Source organism: Podarcis cretensis (genome assembly GCF_951804945.1).
Source record: "Podarcis cretensis genome assembly, chromosome: 1".
Lineage (NCBI taxonomy): Eukaryota > Metazoa > Chordata > Lepidosauria > Squamata > Lacertidae > Podarcis > Podarcis cretensis.
Genome location: NC_137170.1, coordinates 87613807 through 87625205, shown reverse-complemented (window position 1 = coordinate 87625205; position 11399 = coordinate 87613807). Strand labels below are relative to the sequence as shown.

Sequence of the window (11399 nt, the reverse complement as noted above, 5' to 3'; positions counted from 1 at the left end):
TCAACATATTTAGTATGTGATTTGCAAATATATAAACTTGGGGGGGAGGGGGGGCAACCATGGTGTAGTTCTCTTAGTTGTCTACTTCTTGTTGTACTCCTGGTAGCTTTACCATCTTTTCTGGCTAGAAAAACTGCATTGTGTAAACATTTGTGTGTTTTATATGCTCTATGCTACAGCTGCTAATTATTCAGAGCTGGAAAGATCTGTGTGGGGTAGGAAATAATGTCTACCTTGACCAAGGTGTGAGTCAATTTTCAGAACAAGAGTTGTGTTAAGTCTGTTGGAGCAAACTCACAAGAGAGTCTTAAAAGACCTTGAAAGCTGGTGTTATTACTGCATCAGCCTTCATGGATGCAGGCAGGGACACACACACACACACACACGTCTAGAAATGTTTCTCATCAATGAAAGGCAAATACAGTATGATGTATTTGGTCTCAGTACTAAACTTCTGTGTATGTGAAACAGAACACACATCAGGCACTTTAGCTATGTATTAAACAGCAGGGATGGCAACTGCTGTTAGTGCAGTTAAGGCATTCAGACTGAAGAGTGTGTCAGCAATGTGAGATTCTTTGGCCCTTCATAAAGTAGGGGTTGTACAGAAAGGGGTTCACACATCCTCCACCACCCATTGCGAGAGTAGGTAAAGAGGGGAACTTCTAGTTTGAGATTCCTATGCTATATAGCCCATGTATAGTCAAAGCAGCCATGGGGGCAGGCAAGAAGAGAGAGGACTGGCTGTCTGCCTGGTATGGAGGGCAAAGCAGTTTACAGAGGCCTTGCCAGACCTGACTTGCAGCCAGCACATTTTCAGGTTGGGTGTAACCACTCCTCCTCTTCCACTCAATGCCTCCCCCCTCCTTTGCTCCTGGAAGAATGAATAAGTGCTTTGTCCAGAGAAGCAGCAGCCAATAGAGGAAAAGCAAACATTTTTCATCTGGAGTACATAAATCCTACCCCTAATTTCACAGTTAAGGTGAGGCCCACTCCCATCTGTCTCGCTGATCTCACTGGTCTTTATCTTTAAAACTTTGTATGACTCCTCACTTGTCTAAGAACTGGAGCCTAAAGCGTTCTAGGCAAGGTATGCCTACAAGCAGCTTAACATTTGAAAGTAGAGCTAGGAGAGGGTAAAAGAGAGAGTGACATCTTCAGCAGAACATACACCAGTCTTTGATTTTATGGTTGAGAAGCCTAGAAAAGTACAATTCAGCATTTCTCCAAACTCTTCAGGGGATGTGTCTATCCTACGCAGTGTAGTATGCAGAGGGGTCAGTGGTGGCAGACTGGAATACAGGGAATATATCCCCGTTCAAGGCAGGGGTGGTGTTAACTTTAATGAGATTTCAGCCTGGATAGGAGATTGCAGGGGATCTTCCTGCAGTGGGTATCCAAAGGAAGTATTGTGATGAGATGCAGAATTAAATCCTTACCTATGCATAAAGTTTTACCCTTGTTTGGGGCAAAGTCACATCCAATCCACTTTGCAAGGTCGTTGTGCAATTAAAATGCTACTCAAGAGTTTTAGGGAAAGGGTGGGAGAGAGATGTTTTGTAATAGCTCGATATCCTACTTCTGCTATCTTCAGGGATTTTTTTTGTGTGGGGAAAAAGCTAGTTATTGTCAGATTATATGAGGCAAAACAGAATCTCCAGTGCCAAGAAAGGAGGCGCACAGAGCTGCCTACAGTCAGTGAGATTCCTCACTTTTATTTGTCCCGTTCTTGTTTGTTAACCTCATTTCACTTTCCTAATTCTGGTTTAAAGTTTTGTACCAAATCAGGGTGGTTGTGGTGATGGTGGCACTTGGAGAAAAGAATATGCTAGTATGCATGATTTGACTATATCAATTTTATTGGGCACATAATTTGTTTTAACTTGGTGAAGTATAAGACCTGTCTAAAGACTATGGGGAAGGGCAGGATATAAATTTAATAAAAATAGCCCATGTAGTCTCCATGGTGCAATGTTGTGCCACCAATTTGCTCAGCTTTAACTGCTATGGCATGCACCTTCTCTTTTCTACATCCTTCAAGGTGTGTGGAAGGAAATGGCCATTATGTGGCAATGAACAGCACTTGAAGCTGTTCCACCAGCAAGGTGAAGCTGTAACCCTATTCAAGAAAGAGGCATACCACAGAAATTCAGATAAAACCAAACATACTTTATTGAAAATGAAGGTCCATCAGACAATGTGCAGCATCTAGAGCTACTCTTCTCCCTCCTCTTCATCCTCATATGAATCGATGCCCACTTCTTCATAATCCTTCTCCAGGGCGGCCATGTCTTCTCGTGCCTCGGAGAACTCCCCTTCTTCCATGCCTTCCCCTACGTACCAGTGGACAAAAGCCCTCTTGGCATACATCAGGTCAAACTTGTGGTCCAGGCGGGCCCAGGCCTCAGCAATGGCGGTGGTGTTGCTCAGCATGCACACTGCCCGCTGCACCTTGGCTAAGTCTCCGCCTGGGACTGCAGTGGGAGGCTGGTAGTTGATGCCCACCTTGAAGCCTGTGGGGCACCAGTCCACAAACTGGATGCTGCGTTTGGTCTTTATGGCGGCAATAGCAGCGTTGACATCCTTGGGCACCACATCACCTCGATACAACAGGCAGCAGGCCATGTATTTGCCATGGCGGGGGTCACATTTCACCATCTGGTTAGCTGGCTCAAAGCAAGAATTGGTGATCTCCGCTACAGAAAGCTGCTCGTGATAGGCCTTCTCCGCAGAGATGACCGGGGCGTAAGTGGCCAGAGGGAAGTGGATGCGAGGGTAGGGCACCAGGTTGGTCTGGAACTCTGTCAGGTCCACATTGAGTGCCCCATCAAACCGAAGCGAGGCTGTGATGGAGGACACAATCTGGCTGATAAGGCGGTTGAGGTTTGTGTAAGTTGGGCGCTCGATGTCCAGGTTCCTGCGGCAGATATCATAGATGGCTTCATTGTCCACCATGAAGGCACAGTCTGAGTGCTCAAGGGTGGTGTGTGTGGTGAGGATGGAGTTGTAGGGCTCAACCACAGCTGTTGATATCTGAGGAGCTGGGTAAATAGCAAATTCCAGCTTGGACTTCTTGCCATAGTCAACCGAGAGCCGTTCCATCAGCAGGGAGGTGAATCCTGAGCCGGTGCCTCCCCCAAAGCTGTGGAAGACAAGGAATCCCTGGAGTCCTGTGCATTGGTCTGCCTGTTGGGAGGACGCAAAAGAAATTGTTGCTAAATATTAGCTTCTCTCAGATTGCAGTGCACTGTACTATTATGAGCTGCAGAGATATATATATTCCTAGATCCATAAAGTTCAGACTTCACTAACCTGAAGCTTGCAATTAGCCACTTAATTGCCTAATGATAGTATTTCCTTGCCTCCGGAAACTCACAACTCTGCATGGACCAACCCATGCCCGGTAACCTCCCTCTCACATACACAATCTAGAAGAGTTGGTAGCTCTTAAATATTAGGAGGTGCTGTTGCTGTTATTACACTTGTAGCAATGAGCAGTGTACCCACTGCCTCTTCTGGTTGGGGAAGGGATGGGAAAAGTATCCTAGCAGCACAAGTGTGATCATTTCACTTCATGCAAAGTGCCCAAGAAGTGGAAAAACTCTCCCCTGTATGAGTGAAAGGCAGCGAGCAGTGGAGGCAAAGAGAAAGTAGAAAGCAGAACACAGAAAGTGTCTAAAGCAGGGTGTGGAACATTTTCAGCTCAAGGGTGTCATTCCCTCAGAGGGAATCTTCCTTGGGCCGCATGCTAGTGGCGCATTGAACGAAGAGACAAAAGTGAGCAGACCTGAATTTCTATTCCCATCCCACACCATGACTATACCAGTTTCCGGATCCTGTCCAGCACCAGGTCAATGATCTCTTTGCCAATGGTGTAGTGCCCACGGGCGTAGTTGTTGGCAGCATCTTCCTTGCCAGTGATCATCTGCTCTGGATGGAAGAGCTGACGGTACGTGCCAGTACGAATTTCATCTGCATAAAAAAAGGGTTGGAATGCAAAAGAAATTATCAGTATGGTGGATATTTCAGACTCTTTAATTGGGTAAGCAAATTGAGGAACCCTGGGAAGTGTGGGGAAAATGGGAAGTGTGATCACCTGCAGCCCAAATTCCTCAAAAGCTTACAGGACCCAGAATGCTCCTTGCCCAAATCACTTTACTAGCATGTTAAGTTAATACAGTCTGCCTCTCTGGTCAGTTACTAGTTTTGATGAAATCCCACTATGAGAAGCAAGTGGGAGTTGGCAAGTTGAACTACTCCATTGCATGCTGCCAGATCCCATTGTCACAGTTGCCACCTACCCAGAGTCCTATAGATGGGGAACTGCAGACCTAGTGTGCACCCCTCAGACTCAAATTTGGCCTAAAGTCTGCCAGCTACTGACCTAGTGCCAGAATCAATGTAAAAGTTGTGCAAGCAGCAGTCAGAGCAATTACGTCTGGCTGCTGCAACTGGAGTTTGTGCCCCCCCCCAATGACTTGAGTACTCAGATAGACCCCCAGAATAGTATTTGGAGCACTGAGCATGATCTTCCATATGACAAATAGAAAGGCTTGCACTGGCAGGATGGGTGTAATAATGTGGCATTGAATTCCACCCTCAGTGTTCAAGGATTCCTTAGCCGCTAAATGGATCAAGTATTTGCTCTGACCTTTCAGAAGTGGGCCCAGATCCCTGCCCAAGCCAGGCCCAGGGCCAATGAGAGGATTAACTGCTGGTGCCCACCAGAGAGCTTTTGAGGCTCAGATTCCTGCACATGCACTCACCAATCACGGTGGGTTCCAAGTCCACAAAGACAGCCCGGGGCACATGCTTCCCAGCTCCAGTTTCACAGAAGAAGGTAGTGAAGGAGTCATCCCCACCGCCAATGGTCTTCTCACTTGGCATCTGTCCATCAGGCTGAATCCCATGTTCCAAGCAATACAGCTCCCAGCAGGTGTTGCCCATCTGCACACCAGCCTGGCCGACATGGACTGAGATACACTCACGCTGTGGAGAGAGAAAGAGTTGTGAGCCTATGGCAGAAAGAAGGAAGGGGGTAGAACCATCAAGACGACTCCTAGCCAGAAGCCCCAGTGGCAGCTCGTGCACACTTGTTGGCAAAGGCTACTGTTTTAGCTGAATGCCCTTCCCTTGCTAAAGGGTTGCCAACATTTTTGGTCCACTGGGCACATTTTGAATTCTGAGCCAGTGCTGTGTGAGCATGGCATAACAAAAAATTAAGAGAGTATTTTTTGCTCCCCTCCAGACAACCAGTGCCTGTAGCCAATCATAAGCCATGGAAGCCCCGTCAGACATTCGGGTTCCAAAGGAACGTTCGCAAGCTGAAACAATCACTTCTGGGTTTGCCGTGTTTGGGAGCCAAAACATCCGAGTCCCAGGACGTTCGACAACCAATATAGCCTGAACCAGTAAAAATATAAAAGGGAGCCCCATCATCTTTCCCTTTCTCACTGCCCAAGTGGATTTCTCTCAATCACACACATACAAAGCATACTTGAGTGTGCACACACACACACACACAGGTGAAGGAAGTGCTTGCCATTAAAAAATAATCCATAAATACATGGTAGCCTATGGGTGCCCATGGGGACCACAGCACCTGCAGACCCCAGGTTGGCAGTTTCTGCCCTTGCAATTCACCTGAGAGGAGTAGACACCCCTTGGGGCAAGTGATCTAGAGAATTTCACAGTGGCAGTTTAAATGAACACTAGATGCAAAATAACTCTGTACAGTATCTTGATGTGGTTTTGCCTCTAGTCAACCAAACCAGGCAGTAGCAACGTTGTAGCATGAGAGTCAGGAATACAGTCATCCAGAGGTCTCTGAATTAAAACTGCCATTATCCTGGACCACTAGTCATGCTGGCTGGATGCAAATCTCTAGTATCCAAACTGCTAGAGGTTCCCCACCCCCAAGTTACAGGACATGGGGCAGAATCACAATCCACTTCCAAAAATGTAGTGCCAAAGCAAATTGGGTAGATTGGAGGAAATGCACCTGAGCTGTGCATTGCACTGAAGAGTGCCAATCTATCCCTAATTTGGTCACATTGTGGTGCTTTTAGAATTTGGTGCAGCAGTGACTGGAGTGAACAAAACATTTAGCAGCTTTGTTAAGCTGTCTATTGCGCACGGAAGCCACAGGGGAATGAGCAGAAGCAGTCACTCAGTCGGCACTTCCAGCCTCTTACGCCCACACTCCAGAGTTTATTAAAAATGCATAGAGGTTTCTTCAGCATTCTCCTCTCTCCTGCTTGACACGGCACACATATTTATTCTACGCATTTCATAAACCGCATTCTAGCACCACCCAACCTAGGGAACCACATCAGGGCAAAACATGAGAATTCATTCTTATTCCCTCTCCCTGTCTCCAGGGCAAAGGCGCCTGGATCCCCACACAGGTGACATCTAGTCACCTCCCGCCTGGCAGCCAAGACAGTGATGATAGGCCTGCGTAGGGCTCACTTATTCAAAATTAGATCTGAATGCTCAGAATGACTTTTCTGTCAGGCTTTCCCAGCGGGATGAATAGGCCATTTGTGTCTGTTTTGTATCATTTGTAAAGCTCCTCTGTTATTTTTTGTAACTGGCTTTTAGTTATATTTTGTACATCACCTTGGGATGCATGTGGGAGGCAATTCATAACAAAAAACAGCAGCATGTTGATGAAGGCTTGCACAGACCCACTGAATGGGAAGCAGAATTGGAGTGTGTGAGAGGAAATTGGAAGGGCAGGGAATAGCCAGATCAGGGGACACGAAGCCAACACACTCAGGTTGCTGACTCAAGGCAGCCCTGACTCTAACTGCAAGTCATCATCATGTCATATTGTAGTGGCCAAGCAGGCAACAGCCCAAGGGAACATTCCCGAGGATCTCCTGTGACTGGTGAGTTTATGCCAGCCGGTGCAGTGTGGGTCTTGCCACCATAATTTAGGTCAGGGTCAGGGAGGGTAGCTGTTTACAGAGCCACCCAGCCTGTTGGGCAACCCAGCCCGTGGAGTTAGCAATCTTCTTGCTGTGACAGTTCTGGCCCATCTCCAGCACTCAAGCTGAATGGGCCTAGGCACATAGATCACTCTGCTTTCAGTCACCTCCCACTTCCGCCATTGAGAGTCCATGCGCATTCGAGGGAGAAAGAACCCGTTGGCTGCTCAGAGCAAGTAATATTGGTAGAGCTAGAGGAGCCAGACTGACCGGCAGGGAAATGGGAAAGCTACATACCAGGAATGGTGCGGGGAGGAAAATCCACACTTGGGAGTGGGGCTCCCTGCCTACAATAACTAGCTACAGTTGTAACATTGCTGCCATGGTAAACCAGTTTTCAGATTGCATTGCTTTAGACTGTGGATGGGGGAATCATACGGTCAAATGCTTCTCCACAACATGCTCTCCACTTAGAAAACTAGATAATGGGGAGAAAGGATAGTGGGCTAGTTCTGGGTGAGTTTTAGGCTCTCTTTAAGACCATCTCTATTAAGTTATACCTAACATATGAATCTAGCACAGATTCCCCTTTGTCAGGTCTTCACTTCACCCATATATGGTAGGAAGAGTCTGTCTTCACTCACTGTGGGGGTTGCTACCAGGGTGAATAGAGAAAAGGGGCACATTTCCCCTCAAAGAGCATAGGTATGTAGCCCATGGTTTCATTTCAGAAGGGGCACAAGTGGAACCAGATCAGTGCACACGTTAGAAGGACAAACCATCCAACCACTGCCAAAGCGGAACATCCACGCTGGGACAAAAATAACCTGCCACCATACCACAGAGGTGACATTCCATCCTATAAAATCATGCCTATTTTGCTTCTCCTTTTATGTCCCTTCTCTCCCCCCCACAACGTCTCACCAGGGAACCAACTCATTCAAGGTACACATGAACTCCCACGAGTTTTTGTCAGACATCTGCACTGTATTTACACACGGTTAGGGAAAGTGGTGCATTGCAGGGAGTATCTTTACCAGAGGCAATGCCATTCACACTGCACACAGCTAAGGTCTGGCCACATTCCCAATTATGCTCTACAACAGAAAAAAAAATTCCAGGCACAAAGTTTGGAAACAAAGTTTTGAATTCCATAGAGATTCCCTTTTGAGCAAGATGAAGCTGAACATCTTAAGTATCCCCCCCCCCCACTTTAGAGTAACAGCAATTGACTAACACTTTGCTTGGGTTTCTTTTGAGGCTATTTTGCTTCAGGGTATGTTTCTATAAGGATGAAGGTTTAATTTGTGTACTTTTATGTGTCAAAAGTGTGCTTTTCTGTGCAAGTTCTTATATTTCAATAATTGGCATCTACTGGAGTTCACCAGACACAATAGCTTTTAATTCCCCCCCCCCCAAAAAAATAATCCCAACAGCATCCGTAAGTGACAGCACTTAAAAAACCAAAAACCTTAAATCTCAATAACAAAAAAAATCAATTTCAAAAAGAAGATGCATCTCCAAATTTCCACAGGCAAACTGAGAACAATGTAATAGCTATCTTTTGTAATGGCCAGAGGCTTGACAAAAACTGACTGAGCATAACGGCTAAGACCAAGCTGCAAGCCACTGAGCCCCAGGTTCAAGTTTTTCTATGCACTTGGCCTTCAGCAAGCTTTTATCTCAGCCTCAGTTCCAGATATAGGAATTCTGAACTTCCTTACAGGGTGGGGTAAGAGGATTAAGGAGAAAGCGCTCTAACCACTTTCAAGTGCTAGGCTGACCAAAATAAAAACCGACTAGAGAACTAAGCCCCCCTTTTTCAAGGGTTCCCTGGCTTTACAACAGACAGAGGGGCAGAAGAGAGGTGCACCTCATTCCCCTACTGCCGGGTCTCTTCGGCTACTGCTCCCTATAGGCTTCCCAGCGCCAGAGCCCCTGATACAGACCAAGTTAGCGAGGAGAGGAACTGTCTGGCTGAGAGAGCAGCGTTTTGTGGTCACAGAGGGCGAAGAGTTTTCAGCCCCTCCCAGGGGAGGGGGATTCTCAGAACCCACACTTCTACATCGGCTTCTTGCACTTCCCGTTTCGAAATTCGAATTAAACGCTCCGACTATTGGCTAACTAGAATTAACACCGGATTTTTAAAATGGCTCTCTTCCGCTTTCCGCTCAAACGCATTTTTAAAAAACGCATATTCAAAAGTGACGCAGTCCAAAGTCTTTTTTTTTTTTTTTAAAGACATTGCGTCACTTGTGAAAACGCCCCGACGGCCTCCAGGGAAGCGGCTCCCAGAGGTGGGAGAACGAGTCTAGTCGCTAGGAAGCGCCGGGGCCCCGCCAGGCAAAGCTCCTCGCCCGGGTGGGATCGGGGCTGGCGGCAGAAGGCGGCTTCCTTCCTCGCTCATTCGCGCGTCTAGCCCGGGACGGCTAAATATAGGAGCCCCTCCCGCAAAGTGCGAAGATTCCCTCGAGATGAGACGGGAGATGCGATTACCTACTTTGGACGGGAGCCCAGCCGCCTGCCCAGCTATTTGCAGCCCTGGGATTTAGCTGGAAGCGGGGCGCCCGGGCCCAACTCTCCCTTCCTGCGCAACCTGCCTATTAATAACTTTCCCAGCCCCCGCAGTCTGTGGGCGACGATCGGTAACGGGGAGGGAGCGAGAGGCACGGGAACATTTGCCGCACGACTCTCCAGAGCGCGGCGCCCCGCGCCCTCGGGGGCTGACCCCAACTTCCTTAGCCCTCTCCTCGACCTCCGCACGAGTTAGCCGCCCGTGCGCCTCCAAGACAGCTGTCCCCGCTCATTACACCAACGTGGCTGTAAGCGAGGCGCCCAGGCACCGAGCGCGCAAGCGAGTCTTTCTGGGCACGCGGCCAACTGCGATCAAGAAGCTCAGGCCGGGCCTGCCGGATCCTGTTCTGCGGCTGCTCCGCGCGCACCACCACCACCCCACCGCCATTTACACGTGCGTCGAGGGCAGCTGCCGCGCTCTGCAGTGCGCACTTCGAGGGTAGTCCCCAACTAGCTCCCCTGACTTTTGCCCCTGGGCCTGGAGACACCCTCGCCATGTTTGTGGGCGAAGGGGCGCCCCTAATTCCCGCCCTAAGATCAGGCGGCAACATGGCACCATCCTCCGCGTTTGCCCCGCAGGAAGGCGGGAGCGCTTCCCACCCGCCCGGACGGGCCCCGACGGGCACCTGCCGCGGAACGTGCCAGAAGCTGGCGCGGACGCGCAGCTTGGAGACCGCAAGCCGAGAGGCGGGCGACGCGCTCCCCCAGCCAGGGGGAGACGTCGAAGCTCGCTAAGGAAGCAGCCCCCAAGCGCTCGGTGCGCTTCCCTCGCGCAGCCCCCTTCCCGCTCACCATGATGAGGAACGGCGGGGCTGAGAGCTCACGCTGAGTCGATGCGACGAAGTCTCTGTGAGAAGCAGCTACGCCTGCTCTAGCCCGCCCTGCCGCAGTGGGTTTATAAAGGAGGGGGCGGGCCTAGAAGGTGGCCCCGCCCCAGCTCCTCGTTGGTGTTTACCGGGAGGCAAGACGCCTAGAGAGGAGAATTAATCATTTCCAAGGTGGCTGCTTCGTCTCCAAATCGAAAGTCACCGTGCAGACTCTTTCATCACCAGACGCAGCAGGAGGAAGCGAAGAGAAACGGCTAAATGGGGCTGGGACTCCTTCCGTAGAGGCAGAAGAGGGTGCAAAAGAGGGGATTTAAGGGAGAAAAGCGTCTGCAAAAATATCTTCGAAAAGGATGGGGCCTGCTGCACCCAGGGGGGCTGCCCCTCCTCCATTGCACGTCGGTCATTTTAGTGACACGGAAGTCCAATGTTTTAGCAGCTTCTTCACAGGCAGAAATTAAAAGCTGGATTGATTTATTTCTTAACTGTGGCACCCCCGTGTTGGCAAAACCTTCCCATACCGCATAGTTGTAAAAGGTACAATACCAATGCTGATTTCAAACTGGTGTGGGAAAATGTTGCTGAACTACAACTCCCAGCAGCCCCAGCAAGCATAGCCAGTGGCCATGTTCAGCAACATCTGGCAGGCCATAGGTTCCCCGCAGGCAGCAATCCAAGGTGTGGCCTCACCAATTTCTTAGTGTATTCTAATAGGTCTGGCCCTGCCTTCTGTATCCGTCTGGAAAATTAACAAGGCAGCCACGGAAACACATACACACACACACACACAACCATGGGAAACTGTTGCACCATGTAGCCATTTTTCATAAGAGAGCCGTATGCACCACATGAGTATGTCTCTACAGGTTAGAAATGTCATTGTTAAACTATGCTAAACCCCTGGTTTCTTTGGGAGGGTTTGTCAATGGTCCATGGCATTGATTTACGACAGGTATATCCAATGTGATGCCCTCCAGGTGGTTTGGACGACATCTTGCAGTCACACTGTTGGCTGCACTGGGTTGGGAAATTTGTTGCATGGCTGCCCCCACATTGTTGGGGAGACAGG

At 49.0% G+C, this 11399-nt stretch overlaps 1 protein-coding gene across 1 annotated transcript; it reads right to left on the bottom strand.

The window, feature by feature from the left end:
- Positions 1-2148: 2148 nt before the first annotated feature.
- On the bottom strand, positions 2149-10444 carry LOC307224612 (tubulin alpha-4A chain). The gene is made up of 4 exons (XM_079991592.1): positions 10299-10444; positions 4767-4989; positions 3824-3972; positions 2149-3186 (listed from the first exon to the last, which is right to left on the bottom strand). The coding sequence occupies exons 1-4, from the start codon at positions 10299-10301 to the stop codon at positions 2215-2217; spliced, it is 1347 nt and encodes a 448-aa protein (XP_079847718.1). The 5' UTR covers positions 10302-10444; the 3' UTR covers positions 2149-2214.
- Positions 10445-11399: the final 955 nt, after the last annotated feature.

Bases quoted from the DNA above. Each gene is read 5' to 3' on its own strand.
- LOC307224612 (XM_079991592.1), bottom strand. The intron at 3,973-4,766 runs GTGAGTGCATGT...TTTTTTATGCAG, and splicing joins CTTGGAACCCACCGTGATTG to ATGAAATTCGTACTGGCACG. The intron at 3,187-3,823 runs GTATAGTCATGG...TCCTCCCAACAG, and splicing joins TGGACAGGATCCGGAAACTG to GCAGACCAATGCACAGGACT.